General features: G+C 59.2%; 1 protein-coding gene across 2 annotated transcripts in view; it reads right to left on the bottom strand.

The window, feature by feature from the left end:
• ARHGAP44 (Rho GTPase activating protein 44) overlaps window positions 1-20,525 on the bottom strand; it is a 45,925-nt gene extending 25,400 nt beyond the window's left edge. For both annotated transcript variants that reach the window (XM_068169681.1, XM_068169682.1), the window contains exons 1-3: window positions 20,345-20,525; window positions 3,643-3,682; window positions 72-176 (exon numbers count right to left, since the gene is read on the bottom strand). In XM_068169681.1, the coding sequence (XP_068025782.1) occupies window positions 72-176; window positions 3,643-3,682; window positions 20,345-20,397 (198 nt within the window). In that variant the 5' untranslated portion in view covers window positions 20,398-20,525. The remainder of the gene's footprint in view (window positions 1-71; window positions 177-3,642; window positions 3,683-20,344) is intronic.

Here is a 20,525-nt window from a genome sequence, read left to right as displayed (position 1 = left end):
CCCACCCTGCCACCCCTCCAGCCCCTGCCACCCCCTCCCCCGGCCCCCCTGGGGCCCTGCCCGTGCCTCACCGAGCGCTTGTCGGCGTCCAGGCCCTGCTGGCCCTGCAGACATGCTGTCAGCTTCTTGTGGGTGCTGTGGGTGACCTGCTTCACCAGCTCCAGGCGCTTCTCCACCTGGGGGCAGGGGCACAGCACAGGGTCACAGATCGCCAGAGCAGGGGCACCCGGGGCAGGGCACCCAGGAACACATCCAGATGGGCTTGGAAGCTCTCCACACCAGGAGACTCCACAACCTCTCTGGGCAGCCTGCTCCAGGCCTCCAGCACCTTCACAGCACAGAATTTTCTCCTCCTGCTCAGGTGGAACCTCCTGGCTTCCAGTCTGTGCCCACTGCCCCTTGTGCTGTCCCTGGGCACCACTCAGCAGAGTCTGGCCCCAGCCTCTTGCCCCCCACAGCTCCTTTAGCTCTTGCTGAGCATTGCTCAGCTCCCCTCTGGGGCTGCTCTTCTGCAGGCTCTCAGCCCCAGGGCTCTCAGCCTTTGCTCCTCCCAGAGCTGCTCCAGGCCCCTCAGCAGCTTTGCAGCCTCCCCTGGACTCTCTCCAGCAGTTCCCTGACAAAGCCATGGAGGGGTGGTGCGGAGGGCCATGGTTTGGGGGTGACCTGGCAGTGATAGGATAATGGTTGGCCTGGATGACCTTTAAGGCCTCTTCCAACCAAATCCATTCCATGGTTCCATGATTCTATGGTTCCATGGATCCCTGACTGCATGACTCCATCATTCCATATCCATTTGGTGATAACTCAAACCCTGCTCATGTTTTTGGCTCTTACTATAGGCTGATATGTGCAGGGAAGCAGCACGATGAGGTCCAAGGGATGGCAACAAGAGGCCAAGATGTGCCCAAGAGGCCGAGATGTGCCCAAGAGGCCAAGATGTGCCCAAGATGTGCCCAAGAGACCGAGATGTGCCCAAGAGGCCAAGATGTGCCCAAGATGTGCCCAAGAGACCGAGATGTGCCCAAGAGGCCAAGATGTGCCCAAGATGTGCCCAAGAGACCGAGATGTGCCCAAGTGACCAAGATGTGCCCAAGTGACCAAGATGTACCCAAGAGACCGAGATGTGACCAAGTGACCAAGATGTGCCCAAGAGACCAAGATGTGCCCAAGAGGCCAAGATGTGCCCAAGAGACCGAGATGTGCCCAAGAGACCGAGATGTGCTCAAGAGACCGAGATGTGCCCAAGAGACCGAGATGTACCCAAGAGACCAAGATGTGCCCAAGATGTGCCCAAGAGACCGAGATGTGCCCAAGAGGCCAAGATGTGCCCAAGATGTGCCCAAGAGACCGAGATGTGCCCAAGAGGCCAAGATGTGCCCAAGATGTGCCCAAGAGACCGAGATGTGCCCAAGAGGCCAAGATGTGCCCAAGATGTGCCCAAGAGACCGAGATGTGCCCAAGTGACCAAGATGTGCCCAAGTGACCAAGATGTACCCAAGAGACCGAGATGTGACCAAGTGACCAAGATGTGCCCAAGAGACCAAGATGTGCCCAAGAGGCCAAGATGTGCCCAAGAGACCGAGATGTGCCCAAGAGACCGAGATGTGCTCAAGAGACCGAGATGTGCCCAAGAGACCGAGATGTGCCCAAGAGACCAAGATGTGCCCAAGAGACCGAGATGTGCCCAAGAGACCAAGATGTGCCCAAGAGACCGAGATGTGCCCAAGAGACCAAGATGTGCCCAAGAGACCGAGATGTGACCAAGAGACCGAGATGTGCCCAAGAGGCCAAGATGTGCCCAAGAGACCAAGATGTGACCAAGAGACCGACATGTGCTCAAGAGGCCAAGGTGTGCCCAAGAGACCGAGATGTGCCCAAGTGACCAAGATGTACCCAAGGGACCGAGATGTGCCCAAGAGACCGAGATGTGCCCAAGAGACCGAGATGTGCTCAAGAGACCGAGATGTGCCCAAGAGACCGAGATGTGCCCAAGAGACCAAGATGTGCTCAAGAGACCGAGATGTGCCCAAGAGACCGAGATGTGCCCAAGAGACCAAGATGTGCCCAAGAGACCGAGATGTGACCAAGAGACCGAGATGTGCCCAAGAGGCCAAGATGTGCCCAAGAGACCAAGATGTGCCCAAGAGACCGAGATGTGCTCAAGAGGCCAAGGTGTGCCCAAGAGACCGAGATGTGACCAAGTGACCAAGATGTGCCCAAGTGACCAAGATGTACCCAAGGGACCGAGATGTGCCCAAGAGACCGAGATGTGACCAAGAGACTGAGATATGCCCAAGAGGCCAAGATGTGCCCAAGAGACCAAGATGTGACCAAGAGACCGAGATGTGCCCAAGAGGCCAAGATGTGCCCAAGAGACCAAGATGTGACCAAGAGGCCAAGATGTACCCAAGGGACCAAGATGTGCCCAAAAGACCAAGATGTGCCCAAGAGACTGAGATGTGACCAAGTGACCGAGATGTGCCCAAGAGACCGAGATGTACCCAAGGGACCGAGATGTGCCCAAGAGACTGAGATGTGCCCAAGGGACCGAGATGTGCCCAAGAGACTGAGATGTGACCAAGTGACCGAGATGTGCCCAAGAGACCGAGATGTACCCAAGGGACCGAGATGTGCCCAAGAGACTGAGATGTACCCAAGGGACCGAGATGTGCCCAAGAGACTGAGATGTGCCCAAGAGACCGAGATGTACCCAAGATGTGCCCAAGAGACCGAGATGTGCTCAAGAGGCCAAGGTGTGCCCAAGAGACCGAGATGTGACCAAGTGACCAAGATGTGCCCAAGTGACCAAGATGTACCCAAGGGACCGAGATGTGCCCAAGAGACCAAAATGTGCCCAAGAGACCAACATGTGCCCAAGAGACCAAGATGTAGCCAAGGGACCGAGATGTGCCCAAGAGACCAACATGTGCCCAAGAGACCGAGATGTGCCCAAGAGACCGAGATGTGCTCAAGAGACCAACATGTGCCCAAGAGACCAAGATGTGCCCAAGAGACCAAGATGTGCTCAAGAGGCCAAGGTGTGCCCAAGAGACCGAGATGTGCCCAAGAGACCAAAATGTGCCCAAGAGACCAAGATGTGCCCAGGAGACCGAGATGTGCCCAGGAGGCCCAGATGTCCTCATGTGCCCAAGATGTGCCCAAGAGTCTGAGATGTTCCTGGGCATCACAGCAATGCTCTATGGCACCACAGGAGCTTTTTGGCTCGGGGTAACTTTGCTGAAGTCACCCAACCCATCAGCCTTGGGGCCAGTGCAAGCCATCAGCCTTGGGGGCTGTCCCCTGCTGCCTCCTGGCCTGTGCCCAAGGCAGGGCTTGCAGCAGAGGGCAGCTGCTGGTGCCCGCAATCCTGCTGGCTGTCTCAGGTTGCTCTCCTGGCACAGATCCAGGCTGGATCTGATTCCAGCTGACCTGAAAACCAGGCTGGGAAAGGGCTGGCAGAGCAAGTGGGAGGGAGGCAAAGACACTTCCCACGCTCCTGATCTCCTTCTCCTCTTCCCAGCTCATCTCTTTGCCAGGGTTCACCGTGGCACGGAGCTGCTGCTGCCTCAAGCACCCAAGGCTGGGAGCCCAGGCACCCTGGGCACCCTGAGTGTGGCTTGGAGAAGCTGCAGAGGACCTCACCTGCAGCAGATCTTCACTGAGAACCTCTGTCTTCTCAGCCCTGCAAGACAAGAAAGAACACAAGGAGTGGAGAAAGGCTCTGGCACACATGGCAGTGCCAGGTGTCACACTGTGGTGCCAGGCAGGGCTGGATGTGCTCCTCCCTTGGGATGCAGCTGGTGATTGAAGGCTCTCTGCTCCCACCAGCCATCTCCTCACCAAGGATGGAGCACCTTCACAGCTCACATGCCACCTCCCATGCCAATCTGGGGCCCTCCTCTCATCTCCCCATTATTTATCCACTGCCCCCAGCAGAACAGGGATGCTGCATTCCCAGGAGGATGCAGGGAAGCAGCTCCCTGGCAGTGCTGGGCTCTGGCACCCCCTCAGTGTGTGCCCAGACTCCAAGGACACAACCCATCTGCAACACTGAGCCTCCCCAGGCCAATGGAATCTGCACTGGCAGCTGCTGCCTGGGAGCTTCTCAGCTCCTGCTGCTCCTCAGAGCTGCATTTATCATGCCAGAGCCTGTCTCAGCTGCTGCCTCTGCCAGCCAGGGCTGCTGGGAGGAGACACAGACCCATCACATGGACCTGCAGCATCCCTGCTCACCACTCTGCTTCTGCTGCCCTCCTGCCACCCCTCCTAAAGGCCCTGAGCAGTTTGCCACCATGGACTCAAACCCCACAGCTAATTCCTCTTGGCTTTGCACTTGGTGCCACCAGCAGCACTCCAGGCCTGGACAATTGCATGCAGCAGTGTGAGAACCAAATGGCATCTCCAAGCCCACCCAGGGCCCTGCCCAAGCTGTTCCCCATGGCTATTGCCATGGAAACCCTAAACCCCAACATCACCACAGCATCTCAGAACCCTTTTGGTTGGCAAAGCCCTCTGAGATCATCCAGCCCAGCCTTCAGCCCACCACCACCATGGCCCCAGGTGCCATGGCCACAGGGTTCAGGAACACCTCCAGGGGTGGGGACTCCACCACCTCCCTGGGCAGCCTCTGCCAATCCCTGACCACTCCTGCAGCAGAGACATTTTTCCTCCTCTCCAACCTAATTTCAGGTCATTTCCTCTCCTTCTTTCACCTGAAACCAACTCCCACCTCACTGCAACCTCCTCTCACAGAGCAATGAGGTCTCTCCTCAGCCTCCTCTTCTCCAGGCTCAACACCCCCAGCTCCCTCGGCTGCTCCTCCCCAGCCCTGCTCTCCAGACCCTTCCCCAGCTTTGTTGCCCTTCTCTGGACCTGCTCCATCCTACCCAACACCTCCCCACCACAGCTCTGCACTGCTAAAGCCACCAGGAAACAAATCCCACCCCATCCATCCTCCTTCCAAAGGCTCAGCCTAAAATTGCTGGGATTTTCCAGGTGTGGCTTTAGGAGCTACCCTGCTGTCCCCATGGCTCTGTCCTGCCGGGGGGGGGGGGATACTTTTTGGGTGCTGGCATCTTGTTGGCACTCAGAGATGCTCAAGGAGACCTCAGTGTCATCTCCCTGGTACCCAGGGACTTCCCTGGGGCACCCAGCAGAGGTGGAGCACTGCTCTGGGGCAGGGATGGAAATGTCTGTCCCAGGATCTTGGCAAAGCACCTTCAGGGGGCTCAGCTTTGAGCTTGCCCACTCAGCCCTGACTCTCACCAAAGCTCTTTGGTTGGTGCTTTCCCCTCCCTCTCAGTACTGTGCTCTGACCAGCTCCCACTGGAGGATAGGTGTGGGTCCCTGTGCCTCCTCCCAGCTCTCTCCTCTTCGCCTCCCATCCCCAGGGAGAACCAAATCTCCTGGGTTTCAGGAGCCCCAGCTCCTGCTTTCCTCTCCAGCACTTAGTTCAGGCCACAAAGGTGCTTCCAACATTGTGACCCCCAAGAGGAACCAGTTTGGGTGTGATCCATGCTGGGAATGTGTCTGGCTCTAGCAGAGATGCTCTCCCTGTTTCCTGCAGCTCCTCCTGGCATCCTCCAACCCCTCCAGGCACTTCTCTAGCTTAGAATCATAGAATCAATAAGGTTGGAAAAGACCTCAGAGATCATCAAGTCCAACCTGTCACCCAACACTTCCTGACAACTAAACCATGGCTCCAAGTGCCACATCCAATCCCTTTTTGAAGCTTGTCCTCAACATCTCCCAGTCCATCCCCAGCTCACCTCCAGTCCGTCCCCAGCATCCCTCAGAGCCTACCCAGCACCCTGCAGCCCACCCACAGCACTCCCCAGCCCTTCCTGGCATGCCCCTCTCTATCCTCATCACTCCTCCAGGCCAACAGCAGCACTTCCCAGGTCCTCTCCAGCACCCTCAACCCGCCCCAGCCCCTCCTGGCACCCCCAGTCACCCTCCTTGCCCCACTGCTGGTGCTGCTCCCATAATCCTGGCCCCACAAGTGATGCTCAAAGGTCTGACACAGGCAGCAGAGCCCTGGGCAGGGGCTAAGCTGTCAGCTCGTGGCTTGGACCACAACACTCTGAGCTGGGTTAGGAACTGGCTGGAGGCTGAGCCCAGAGAGTGGTGGTGAATGGTGCCACAGCCAGCTGGCAGCCAGGCACCAGTGGTGTGCCCCAGGGATCAGTGCTGGGCCCTGTGCTCTTTAACATCTTCATTGATGATCTGGATGAGGGGATTGAGTCAGTCATCAGCAAGTTTGCAGGTGACACCAAGCTGGGAGCAGATGTTGGTCAGTTAGAGGGCAGAAGGGCTCTGCAGAGGGACCTCGACTGACTGGACAGATGGGCAGAGGCCAACAGGATGGCATTCAACAAGTCCAAGTGCCAGGGGCTGCACTTTGGCCACAACAACCCCAGGCAGAGCTACAGGCTGGGGTCAGAGTGGCTGAGAGCTCCCAAACAGAGAGGGTCCTTGGGGTGCTGATTGACAGCTGCCTGAACAGGAGCCAGCAGTGTGCCCAGGTGGCCAAGAAGGCCAATGGCATCCTGGCCTGCATCAGGAACAGTGTGGCCAGCAGGAGCAGGGAGGTCATTGTGCCCTGTGCTCAGCACTGCTTAGGCCACACCTTGAGTCCTGTGTCCAGTTCTGGGCCCCTCAGTTTAAGAAGGACATTGAGAGACTTGAAGGTGTCCAGAGAAGGGCAATGAGGCTGGGGAGAGGCCTTGAGCACAGCCCTGTGAGGAGAGGCTGAGGGAGCTGGGGTTGCTTAGCCTGGAGAAGAGGAGGCTCAGGGAAGACCTTAATGCCCTCTACAACTACCTGAAGGGAGGTTGTAGCCAGGAGGGGGTTGGTCTCTTCTCCCAGGCAACCAGCACCAGAACAAGGGGACAGAGTCTCAAGCTTTGCCAGGGGAGGTTTAGACTCGAGGTGAGGAGGAAGTTCTTCACTGAGAGAGTCATTTGTCATTGGAATGTGCTGCCCAGGGAGGTGGTGGAGTCCCCATCCCTGGAGGTGTTCAAGAGGGGATTGGATGTGGCACTTGGTGCCATGGTGTAGTCATGGGGTCTGTGTTGATAGGTTGGACTCGATGATCCTCGAGGTCCTTTCCAACCTAAGTCATACTGTGACACTGTGATACTGTCTGGTGGCTGGAACACCCCATGGCCCAACCATCAGAGGATCTCCTCTGTGCACCAGTGTAAGCCAGGATCAGCTCTGGGCAGCTCCTGTTCCCAGGAGTATTTGCATGCCCTGGGCTCCCAAGGAGAATGCAGCCAGAACTCTCAGACTGGAGAGGACCTCCCCCAGGGACCTAACCCTAACCCTAAGCCTAAGCCTAAGCCTAACTCTCCCAGGGAGCTGGGGGTGGGGAGTTTTGCTCATGCAAAGTGGCCTCACCCAAGAACAGCACCCAAAGGAAGGGTGCAGGGACCCCAATTTCCCTGGCTGCTCCCTAATCCCCCCCTAGACTTTCATGCTTCATGTATTATATCCCATGGGAGCATCCCATGGAGAGGCAGCCAAGGGTATCCACTTCCAATGCCTTCCTTCACCTTGCCTTTGGGCAAAGGAAAGCCTGTCCTGGCCCTCCCCCTCCAGATTCCCACCTTGGGGTTGTTTATTCCAGCACAGAGCCAGGCAGCCCTCAGCCCCATCCAGCACCAGCCACTGCAAGGACAGTTTCTATGGAGAGTCAAAAGCAAAAGGGAGGGAGATGGAGCTGCAGCTTGGGTGGTTTCTGCAGGCAGTGATCACTGCCAGCAGAAGTCAGCATCCTGCAAGATGTTGTTGAGTTCCAAGCAGATAACCTCAGGAGCTCCTTTCAAGTGCTGCCCCTCTGCTCTGCTCTGCTGAGACCCCACCTGGAGCTCTGGGTCCAGTGCTGGAGCCGCTGTGCCAGGAAGGATCTGGAGGTGCTGGAAGGTGTCCAGAGAAGGGCCATGAGGAGGAGCAGAGGGCTGGAGCTGCTCTGCTGTGAGGACAGACTGAGGGAGTTGGGGTTGTTCACTCTGGAGATCTAATTGTGGCCTTGCAGGATCTGCAAGGGGCTCCAAGAAAGCTGGGGAGGGACTTGTGAGGGTGTCAGGGAGTGATAGGAGTGGGGGAAATGAAGCAGAACTAGAAATGGGGATGTTGAGATTGGATGTGAGGAAGAAGTTGTTCCCCAGGAGGGTGGTGAGAGCCTGGCACAGGTTGCCCAGGGAGGTGGTGGAAGCCTCCTGCCTGGAGGTGTTTGCAGCCAGGCTGGATGTGGCTGTGAGCAACCTGCTGCAGTGTGAAGTGTCCCTGCCCATGGCAGGGGGTGGGAACTGGCTGAGCCTTGGGGTCCCTTCCAAGCCTGACAATTCCATGATTCAACCTGGGGAGTGACAGCAACCTGAGTTCCTCCTTCCCTGATGGAAGGCATCACCCTGTAGCTGGACCATCCATCCCCAGTGACTGCTCTGTGTCCCCAGCACTGCCCCTCTCTGATGCTCAAACACCAAGAGGAGGAGCCTCCAGCCTTGGTTTTGACCCTGAGCCAGCAAAACTCCAGCACACGTGGGATTTCCTGGCAGGATTCCCTCAGAATGGGGCAACCCTCCCACCCTGCTGCTGGGCAGCACAGGTCTCAGCTTGAATGTCCCCAGGGACACTGTCTCTGGAGACACTCAAGATCAGACTGGATGTGGCCCTGGGCAGCTTGATGGAGCTGGAGGTGTCCCTGCTGCCTGCAGGGGGGTTGGACAAGATCACCTTGGAGGATCCCTCCCAACCCAATGCACTCTGTGAGCCTGAATGCAGTGTGGGGATGGGCAGGCACAAGGAAGTGTCTCTGGGGGTTGAGCATCTCCTCAAGGACCCTCTTGCCCACACCCCCTGCCCCAAATACCCTTTTTCTCCCCCATCCAAGGCCACTCCCTTGCTACAGCATTCCCACACCTGCCCCATCCCTGTTCAATCACCAAGGCCAGGCCCTTCCCTGATTTCTCTTTGCTCCAGCCTAAGAATAGCCTCATGGCCAGAGGGAGGCACCAGGATCGGGCCAAAGCCATCCCAAGCATCAGCTCCCATGCATGGCTCTGCCCCTTCATCCCACCTGGAGATCACAGAAGCACAGAGTGGACTGAGTGGCAAAGGACCTTCAAGCTCAGCCAGTTCCAACCCCCTGCCACGGGCAGGGACACCTCCCACCAGCCCAGGCTGCTGAAGGCCTCATCCAGCCTGGCCTCCAACACTTCAGTGATGGTGCCTGGCACCATCCTGGCCCTGCCCACACCTCCCTGTGGTGCTGCTGCTCATCCCTGGGGAGTGGTACCGGTGGGAAAAGTCAATGTCCTCAAGCCCCCAGGGTCAGATGCGGTGGGGGAAGGGTGAGGTTCAAGCAGGCAGCCCAGAAAAGGTGCTGAGCATCAGTGCTTTGTGCTGCCAGCACCCAGCAGCCAGCCTGGACCACGATGCATGGTGCAAGGAGCACACTGGCCCAGCTCTGCCACTGGCTGAGCTCTCCTCATCACCACATCCCCAGGGACACACGGCCTGACAGCTCAGCACCAGGAGCTGGAGGAGGCCAAGCGAGGCTGAGGCTTTCTCCTGGTGCCTTCCTCACAGGCAAGGAGAAAAGCATCCAACGATTTTCATCCTCAGATGGCTGCTAGAACCCCCAGGGGAGGCCACTCCAAGCTGCAGCATTCAGCCAGATACCCCCCTTCCCCTCCCCCCAGCTCACCCTCAGCTTGTCCTCAGCACCAGGTGCCATGCAGTGCCCACCCCTGTGCCCTACACCCACAGTGATGCCCACTCAGTGGGCACAGTGCCATGGTTCAGGCCCCAGCAGCTCAGCTGCCTTCAGCTGAGCCAGGCTGGGCAAATGGGATCAAATGGGGGTGGGGGTGGGGAGGGGAGATGCTGCTCCAGCTTTCTGCCACCCTCCTGCCCGCTGCTGGGAAAACCAGGGGACATTTTCAGGGCAGAAAAGCCTCTTCTGATCTCCTGCCCCTTTCCCAGCTGTGAGCTCTGTGCTGGCATCCCTTGGGCACTGGGGTGCACAGGGCCCTTTGCTCCTGGCTTCCTGCACATCCCTAGCAGAGGAACCCTCCCCACTCTGTGGGGTGAGAAGCTCCTGCAAAGCTCAGGGTTTCAAGGCTGCCGGCTGCAGGGACACCATCCCTGGAGGTGCTCACAAAAGGCTGGGATGTGGCACTTGGAGCCATGCTTCAGCTGTCAGGAGGTGTTGGGTGTGAGGGAGTAGGTTGGACTTGATGATCTCTGAGGCCTTTTCCAACCTGGCTGATTCTATGACTCTATGACAAAGCCTTCCTCCTGTTCCATGAATGCTGCAGTTTGTCAGCTCTGCTGCTGCCTTGCAAGGAGGATAAAAATATCCCCCAGGGCTGCTGCTGGCACCAGCCAGGGCACAGTGTCCCTCAGCAATGCCAGAAAGCCTCTGTGGGGGGATGCTGGTGCCGAGCCCCCAGCACCCCCAAGTGCAGGGGTGGAAGGCAGCTATTTAAAGTGTGTTGTTCCCTCCTGAAAACTCCCATTGGAAAAAATCCCAGGTGGTGCTGTTATTCCCTCTGTCCTTATTTGGTGTGTGCAGAAGGAAGCCTTCCTGCTGCCTGCCGAAGGGCTCCGCTGCCGAGCACACAGCCTCGGTGCTGCAGGGCTCTGGAGCGACAGCAGAGCGGCCTGGGGGAGCCTGAGCAACCATCAGCCCCAAGGGCCACCAAAGCCACATCCAGCCCCAAATCCCCCTGGGCTAGAGGATGCAGCTTGGATGGAGGAATGCAGCTTGGGATGGGGATGTACCTTGGGATGGGGATGCAGCTTGGGATGGGGATGTACCCTGGGATGGGGATGCAGCTTGGGATGGAGGAATGCAGCTTGGGATGGAGGATGTACCTAGGGATGGGGATGCAGCTTGGGATGGGGATGTACCTAGGGATGGGGATGCAGCTTGGGATGGAGGATGTACCTAGGGATGGGGATGCAGCTTGGGATAGAGGATACACCTTGGGATGTGGGATGTACCTTGGCATGGGCATGCGCCTTGGCATGGGGATGCACCTTGGCATGGGGATGCACCTTGGCATGGGGATGCACCTTGGGATGGAGGAATGCATCTTGGATGGGGGAATGCAGCTTGGGATGGGGGAATGCAGCTTGGGATGGGGATGTACCTTGGGATGGGGATGTACCTTGGGATGGGGATGAAGTTTGGGATGGAGGATGCACCTAGGGGATGAAGGAATGACCCTTGGGATGGGGATGAAGCTTGGGATGGGGATGTACCTTGGGATGGAGGATGTACCTAGGGATGGGAATGCAGCTTGGGATGGAGGAATGCAGCTTGGGATGGGGATGTACCTTGGGATGGAGGAATGCAGCTTGGGACGGAGGATGCAGCTTGGGATGGAGGATGCACCTAGGGGATGAAGGAATGAACCTTGGGATGGGGATACACCTTGGGATGGGGATACACCTTGGGATGGGGATGCAGCTTGGGATGGAGGATGCACCTAGGGGATGAAGGAATGAACCTTGGGATGGGGATGCACCTTGGGATGGGGATACACCTTGGGATGGGGATGCACCTTGGGATGGGGATGTACCTTGGGATGGAAGAATGCACCTTGGGATAGAGGATACACCTTGGGATAGAGGATATACCTTGGGATGGGGATGCACCTAGAGATGGGGATGTACCTAGAGATGGGGATGTACCTTGGGATGTGGATGCACCTTGGTATAGAGGATACACCTTGGGATGGGGATGCACCTTGGGGTGCTGCCATCAGAGGTGGTCCATTGGGGTCTAGTGACAAGCATCAGGGGACATCCCCCAGACCCTCTCCCAGGGAGACACATCACCATTCCATTCTTGTTCCCATTATTATTCCTTATTTCCAGCTACTTATTCCTTATTTCCATTTCCTGTTCTCTCTTGCCATCTATCAGTCCTTCTTCTCATGTCTTATTCCTTATTTCCATTTATCAGCCCTCCTTCCCATTAATCAGTCCTCATTTCCTCCCATTATTCCCCATTTCCATTCATTCTTCCCTAGTTCCTTTTATGACTCCCACTTACCATCCCTTGTTTTCATCTCTTGTTCCCTCTTCCCACCTATGATTCCTTATTACCATTTCTCATTCCCATTAATTATTCATTTCCTTTACTCATTCCTCATTTCTATGTGGTATCCCTCATTTCCACATATGATCCTCCACTTCCACATATTATCCTTCATCTCCACATATTATCCTTAATTTCCATATATTACTCTCTACTGCCTTTTATTTTTCCCTGTTTCTATCTATCATTCCCTGTTTCCATACATGATTCCTTATTCCCATCTCTTACTCCTCATTTGCATCTATCATTCCCTGTTTCCAGCCATGATTCCCCATTCCCATCTCTTATTCCTCATTCCCATCTCTTACTCCTCATTTCCATCTATTATTCCCTGTTTCCATACATGATTCCTTATTCCCATCTCTTACTCCTCATTCCCATCTATTATTCCCTGTTTCCATACATGAATCCTTATTCCCATCTCTTACTCCTCATTCCCATCTCTTATTCCTCATTTCCATCTATCATTCCCTGTATCCTGCCCTGATTCCTTTTTCCCATCTCTTCCTCCTCCTTCCCATCTCTTACTACTCATTTCCATCTATCATTCCCTGTATCTATACATGATTCCTTATTCCCATCTCTTACTCCTCATTCCCATCTCTTATTCCTCATTTCCATCTATCACTCCCTGTATCTATACATGATTCCTTATTCCCATCTCTTCCTCCTCATTCCCATCTCTTACTCCTCATTCCCATCTCTTACTCCTCATTTCCATCTATCATTCCCTGTTTCCATACATGATTCCTTATTCCCATCTCTTTCTCCTCAATTATTCCTCATTCCCATCTGTTATTCCCTGTTTCCAGCCCTGATTCCTTATTCCCATCTCTTCCTCCTCATTCCCATCTCTTACTCCTCATTTCCATCTATCACTCCCTGTATCCATACATGATTCCTTATTCCCATCTCTTCCTCCTCATTCCCATCTATCATTCCCTGTATCCATACATGATTCCTTATTCCCATCTCTTCCTCCTCATTTCCATCTATCATTCCCTGTTTCCATACATGAATCCTTGTTCCCATCTCTTCCTCCTCATTCCCATCTCTTACTCCCTGTTTCCAGCCATGATTCCCCATTCCCATCTCTTACTCCTCATTCCTGTTGCTCCCTCTTTCCATCTATTCTTTCCTATTTGCATGCAGCTGGAGAGGAGGAGGGGAGCTGGGGAGGAGGGCCAAGCATCCTCCTGTGCTCCAGATGGGATCCAGTGGAGTGAGGCTGAGGAAGAGGATGGAGCCCTGCTCCAGCCACCCCATGGCAGCACGGAGCCAGCCTCCCAGGGAGGGGTTTAGAGGCTCCAAGCCCCATGGCCACTGCTGGTTGGGTGCTGTGGGGAGCCTGGCACGGCCCTGGCATCGTCCCTGCTCCCTGGGGATGCAGCAATGAGGGGGGCAGCAGCGTTTTGGAGGGGGGGGGAGGGTGTGTGTGCCCAGCTCATGTCCCCCAGGAGGTGGTGGTGGTGGGACCAGAGGTCACCCCCAGCTGCAGCCTCCCCAGTGTGGGTGGGAGAGGTGTCAAAGCTGTGGGAGATGTGGAGAGCAAACCAGGCTCAGGGCAGAGGAGAGAAAAATCCCACACTCTGTCCTCAAAACAGCCTCCTCCAGCCACTCCCTGCCAAGGGAGGGAAGTGCCAGGCTCCCACTGTTCCCACACTGGGTTCCTGCACCACATTCCCAGGACCACATTTCCTCTGCCACCCTCCTGCACTACATTCCCACACCACATCCTTGCACCACATTCCTACACCACACCATGCTCCTGCACCAGGCTCCCACAGCATCTTCTGGCCCCACATTCCCACCCTGCATTCCCACATCCCATTCCTACACCATGCTCCTGCACCAGGCTCCCACAGCATCTTCTGGCCCCACATTCCCACCCTGCATTCCCACATCCCATTCCCACACCATGCTCCTGCACCAGGCTCCCACAGCATCTTCTGGCCCCACATTCCCACATTCCATTCCTACATCCCATTCCCACACCATGCTCTTGTACCAGGCTCCCACAGCATCTCCCGGCCCCACATTCCCACCCTGCATTCCCACATCCCATTCCCACATCCCATTCCCACACCATGCTCCTGCACCACCTTCCCTCACTGTGTGCCTGCACCACAGTCCTGAACCCCATTCCCAGCCCATTCCCACCCTGTTCCCACCCAGCATTGTGCCCCACACTGGATTCCAGCAGCTCCCAAACCCTCTTCCAGCACCACAACCTTGCTCCATGTTCCTGCCACTATGTCCTGCTCCCACACCATGCTGCACCCTCCTCCTGCTTCCCATTCCCAGCTCTCACTCACTCCTGCACCCTCCTCCTGCTTCCCATTCCCAGCTCTCACTCACTCCTGCACCCTCTTCCTGCTTCCTATTCCCAGCTCTCACTCACTCCTGCTTCCCATTCCCAGCTCTCACTCACTCCTGCACCCTCTTCCTGCTTCCTATTCCCAGCTCTCACTCACTCCTGCTTCCCATTCCCAGCTCTCACTCACTCCTGCACCCTCTTCCTGCTTCCCATTCCCAGCTCTCACTCACTCCTGCTTCCCATTCCCAGCTCTCACTCACTCCTGCACCCTCCTCCTGCTTCCCATTCCCAGCTCTCACTCACTCCTGCACCCTCTTCCTGCTTCCCATTCCCAGCTCTCACTCACTCCTGCACCCTCTTCCTGCATCCCATTCCCAGCTCTCACTCACTCCTGCTTCCCATTCCCAGCTCTCACTCACTCCTGCATCCCATTCCCAGCTCTCACTCACTCCTGCTTCCCATTCCCAGCTCTCACTCACTCCTGCACCCTCCTCCTGCTTCCCATTCCCAGCTCTCACTCACTCCTGCTTCCCATTCCCAGCTCTCACTCACTCCTGCACCCTCTTCCTGCTTCCCATTCCCAGCTCTCACTCACTCCTGCACCCTCTTCCTGCTTCCCATTCCCAGCTCTCACTCACTCCTGCACCCTCTTCCTGCATCCCATTCCCAGCTCTCACTCCCTCCTGCTTCCCATTCCCAGCTCTCACTCACTCCTGCACCCTCTTCCTGCATCCCATTCCCAGCTCTCACTCACTCCTGCTTCCCATTCCCAGCTCTCACTCACTCCTGCATCCCATTCCCAGCTCTCACTCACTCCTGTATCCCATTCCCAGCTCTCACTCACTCCTGCATCCCATTCCCAGCTCTCACTCACTCCTGCTTCCCATTCCCAGCTCTCACTCCCTCCTGCATCCCATTCCCAGCTCTCACTCACTCCTGCACCAGGTTTCTCCACCACATTCCCAGAGCAGGCTCCCAGAGCCTGTTCCCACACCGTGCTCCTGCCCCATGCTCCCACATGGTGTTCCCACACTCTGCTCCTGCACTCAATTCCTCCAGCAAGCTCCCAAACCACATTCCCTACTCCATGTGCCTGCACCACATTCCCACACCGTGCTCCCACACCAAATTCCTGCACCACATTCCTGGCCTGTCTCCCTGCACTGCATTCCTGCTGCTTGTTCCTGCCTTGCATTCCCTCACTGCATTCCCTCACCACATTCCCAGACCACTCCCACACCATTCCCACATACTGTGTTCCCAGGCTGGACTCCTGCAGCATGTTCCCAGATTGTGTTCCTGTGCCATGTTTCTGTACCATATTCCCTCACTGCATTCCCAGACCATTCCCAGACCATTCCCACACCATTCCCACACTGTGTTCCCAGGCTGGACTCATGCAGCACGTTCCCAGATGGTGTTCCTGTGCCATGCTCCTGCTCCACATTCCCACATCACCCTCCTGCACTGTGCTCCCACACCGGATTCCTGCAGCACCTTCCCAAAGGCTGTCCTTGCAGAGTGCTCCCACACCAGCTTCCCACAGTATGATCCCAGGGGATGCTCCTGCACCATGACCCCACACTGTGCTCCTGCACCTCATTCTTGCACCCTGCTCCCACCCCAGGATCCCACACTGTGCTCCCACATCCCATTCCTCCTCCATGCTCCCATATTGGGATCCTGCACCGTGCTCCTGCACCGCATTCCCGCAACCCAGCCCCACACCAGCATCCCACACTGCCTCCCCACAGCACATTCCCAGCACCAGCATCCCACACTGCCTTCCCACTCCCCATTCCCAACACCAGGATCCCCTGCCACACTCCCACACCAGGATCCTGTACAACACTCCCACAGCCCATTCCCACACCAGCATCCCACTCCCCATTCCCACACCAGGATCCTGTACCACATTCCCACACCAGGACCCCACAGCCCATTCCCACACCAGGACCCCACACCCCATGCCCCCAGCAGGATCCCACTCCCCATTCCCACACCAGGACCCCACACCCCATGCCCCAAGTAGGATCCCACAGCCCATTCCCACACCAAGACCCCACAGCCCATTCCCCCCAGCAGGATCCCACTCCCCATGCCTCCAGCAGGATCCCACTCCCCATTCCCACACCAGGACCCCACAGCCCATGCCCCACACCAGGATCCCACTCCCCATCCCCACACCAGGACCCCACAGCCCATGCCCCACACCAGGATCCCACTCCCCATTCCCACACCAGGATCCCACTCCCCATTCCCACACCAGGATCCCACTCCCCATTCCCCCAGCAGGACCCCACTCCCCATTCCCACACCAGGACCCCCCAGCCCATTCCCACACCAGGACCCCACTCCCCATTCCCCCAGCAGGACCCCACACCCCATTCCCCCAGCAGGACCCCACTCCCCATTCCCACACCAGGACCCCCCAGCCCATTCCCACACCAGGACCCCACTCCCCATGCCCCCAGCAGGACCCCACTCCCCATTCCCACACCAGGACCCCACACCCCATGCCCCCAGCAGCGCCCCCTAGCCCATTCCCCCAGCAGCACCCCCAGCCCATGCCCCCAGCAGCACCCCCCAGCCCATGCCCCCAGCAGCGCCCCCTAGCCCATTCCCCCAGCAGCACCCCCAGCCCATGCCCCCAGCAGCACCCCCCAGCCCATGCCCTCAGCGTGCTCCCTGGAGCCCCCCGCGGGTGCCCTGCTGCCAGCCCAGCGCTGTGCCCAGGAGCAGGGCCCGGGACAGGACCGGCTGCCACCCACCACGTCCCGAGCCAGCAGAGCCCCCCCCACCCCGGCGGGGCAGAGGGTGAGGGGCACGCAGGGGATGCCAGCGCAGCGCCAAGCCCTCGGGGATGCCGGGGCCGTGCCGGGGCCGTGCCGGGGCCGTGCCGGGGCCGGTGCCCGGCACCGCGCTGGGAAAGAGGAAATAAATCCTCCTCCCGGCTGCAAAAGCTGCAGGAATTACACAACAGCCACTGCCACAGCCCCGCCTGGCCCCGCGACTGGCATCCCCGCGGGCACAGCCCCTCTGCCTGCACCCACAGGTGCCCCCTGCACCCCACGGCCCCACCCCACCCGCTGGGGCCAGCCCTGGGCGCCGGGAGGGGCAGCTCCGTGGGGCACCCCACAGCAGGAGGGCAGAAGGTGTCTGCGTGGGGGCAGCACTGGCAGCGGGCACCGGGGCTGGCAGGGGCGGGGCAGGGAAGCAGCGGATGGAGTGGGGAGGGTGTGGGGCAGGGGGCAGGGGGGCAGGGTGTGTGCGGGGGGACAGGCAAGGGTTAACAGGCAGGCAGGGGGTAGGCAGGGGAGGAGGCAAGGGACGGGCAGGGAATGGGCCAGGAGGAGGTGTGGGCAGTGGGGCAGGCAGGGTGCAGGCAGGGTGCAGGCAGGGGGCACAGTGTGAGCAGGGGAGGGCAGGTGCAGGCAGGGTGCAGGCAGTGGGGCACAGCATGAGCAGGGGAGGGCAGATGCAGGCAGGGTGCAGGCAGGGGGCACAGTGTGAGCAGGGGAGGGCAGGTGCAGGCAGGGTGCAGGCAGTGGGGCACAGCATGAGCAGGGGAGGGCAGATGCAGGCAGGGTGCAGGCAGGGGGCACAGTGTGAGCAGGGGAGGGCAGGTGCAGGCAGGGTGCAGGCAGTGGGGCACAGCATGAGCAGGGGAGGGCAGATGCAGGCAGGGTGCAGGCAGTGGGGCACAGCATGAGCAGGGGAGGGCAGATGCAGGCAGGGTGCAGGCAGGGTGCAGGCAGGGGGCACAGTGTGAGCAGGGGAGGGCAGATGCAGGCAGGGTGCAGGCAGGGTGCAGGCAGGGTGCAGGCAGGGGGCACAGTGTGAGCAGGGGAGGGCAGATGCAGGCAGGGTGCAGGCAGGGTGCAGGCAGGGTGCAGGCAGTGGGGCACAGCATGAGCAGGGGAGGGCAGATGCAGGCAGGGTGCAGGCAGGGTGCAGGCAGGGGGCACAGTGTGAGCAGGGGAGGGCAGATGCAGGCAGGGTGCAGGCAGGGGGCACAGTGTGAGCAGGGGAGGGCAGATGCAGGCAGGGTGCAGGCAGGGTGCAGGCAGGGGGCACAGTGTGAGCAGGGGAGGGCAGATGCAGGCAGGGTGCAGGCAGGGGGCACAGTGTGAGCAGGGGAGGGCAGATGCAGGCAGGGGGCAGACAAGGGGAAAGGTGTGGGCAGTGGGGCACAGTGTGAGCAAGGGAGGGCAGATGCAGGCAGGGCAGATGCAGGGTGCAGGCAGTGGGGCACAGCATGAGCAGGGGAGGGCAGATGCAGGCAGTGGGGCACAGTGTGAGCAGGGGGGCAGATGCAGGCAGGATGCAGGCGGGGGGAAGGTGTGAGCAGGGGAGGGCAGATGCAGGCAGGGGGGAAGGTGTGAGCAGGGGGGCAGATGCAGGCAGGGTACAGGCAGGGTGCAGGCAGGGGGATACAGTGTGAGTAGGGGAGGGCAGATGCAGGCAGGGGGCAGACAAGGGGAAAGGTGTGGGCAGTGGGGCACTTGTGGAGCAGCTGCTAGGGCAGGTGGGCTCTGGGGCACAGTGTAGGCAGGGGGGCAGGTGCAGGGAGCAGGCAGGTGCAGGCAGCAGAGCTAGGAGCATACAGAGGGCAGGAAGGTTGAGGGCTGGGAGCACTGGCAGTGGGGCAGGCAGAGGGCAAGCCGGGCAGAAGGGGCAGTAGGGTGGGCAGGGTGAGGGCAGGAACAGGGGCAATAGGAAGAGCAGGCAGAGCACAGGCAGGGCACAGGCAGGGATCAGGGGGGCAGGCAGGAAACAGCTGAGTGAGGGGGCAGGGGCTGGGCAGGGGCTAGGGACAGGGAGGCAGGCAGTGGGGCAGGCAGGATGCAGGCAAGGTGCAGAATCAGAGGCAGAGGGGCAGGCAGGGGAGCAAAGCAGTCAGGAGCAGGAGGGTGGCAGGGAGCAGGCAGGGAAGCAGGCAAGGTTTGGGATTAGGGGCAGTGGGGGCAAGCTAGGCTCGGGCAAGGGGATAGGCAGAGCAGGGGCAGTGGGGCAGACAAGTAGGGTGCAGGATGAGGGCAGTGAGGCAAACAGGGATGCAGGCAGAGTGTGGCGTCGGGGCAGTGAGGCTGGCAGGGAGTAGAGGGAGCAGGGGCAGTGAGGCAGGCAGGAACTGGCAGGATGTAGGCAGGGATCCGGGGCAGGGAGGAAGGCAAGAAATAGGTAGGATGCAGGCAGAGTGTGGGATGGAGGCAGTGTGGCAGGCAGGACATGAGTGAGGTGCAGGATGAGGGCAGTGGGGCAGGCTGGGGGCAGACAGGGAGCAGGGAGGATGCTGGTTGAGGGCTATGGGGCAGGTAGGGAACATCCAGGGCACAAGGAAGGATGCTGGCTGGGGGCTGTGGGGCAGGAAGTGTGCAGGTAGGATGCTGGCTGGGGGCTGGGGGGCAGGCAGGGTGCAGGTAGGATGCTGGCTGGGGGCTGGGGGGCAGGAAGGGTGCAGGCAGGGTGCTGGCTGGGGGCTGGGGGGCAGGCAGGGTGCAGGCAGGGTGCAGGTAGGATGCTGGCTGGGGGCTGGGGGGCAGGCAGGGTGCAGGTAGGATGCTGGCTGGGGGCTGGGGGGCAGGCAGGGTGCAGGCAGGGTGCAGGTAGGATGCTGGCTGGGGGCTGTGGGGCAGGCAGGATGCAGGCAGAGTGCAGGCAGGATGCTGGTTGGGGCTGTGGGGCAGGAAGGGTGCAGGTAGGATGCTGGCTGGGGGCTGGGGGGCAGGCAGGATGCAGGCAGGGTGCAGGTAGGATGCTGGCTGGGGGCTGTGGGGCAGGCAGAGCGCAGACAGGACGCAGGTAGAGTGTGAGCTGCGGGGCTGTGGGTCGGGCAGCGCGGGCAGGGCGCAGGCAGGGCGCGGGCAGGGCGCAGGCAGGACTCGGGCAGGGCCCGTGCCCATCCCTACCTGCCCACGGTCTGGTTGGCGAGCTGGCGCATGCGGTTGAATTGCTTCTTCATGGTGGCGGCGGCGCGGACGCCCCTTAGGCGGGCAGGGCGGGGGGGCAGCGGCGAGCCCCGGGCCGCCCCTCCCGCATCCTCGCCCCCTGCGCAGCCAGGCCGGGCCGAGCCGAGCCGAGCCGAGCCGG

The sequence above is a fragment of the Melanerpes formicivorus genome, unplaced genomic scaffold (genome assembly GCF_026170545.1).
Source record: "Melanerpes formicivorus ecotype bairdi unplaced genomic scaffold, bMelFor1.0.p_v2 SCAF_211, whole genome shotgun sequence".
NCBI lineage: Eukaryota > Metazoa > Chordata > Aves > Piciformes > Picidae > Melanerpes > Melanerpes formicivorus.
This window is presented reverse-complemented; position numbering and strand designations above follow the sequence as displayed.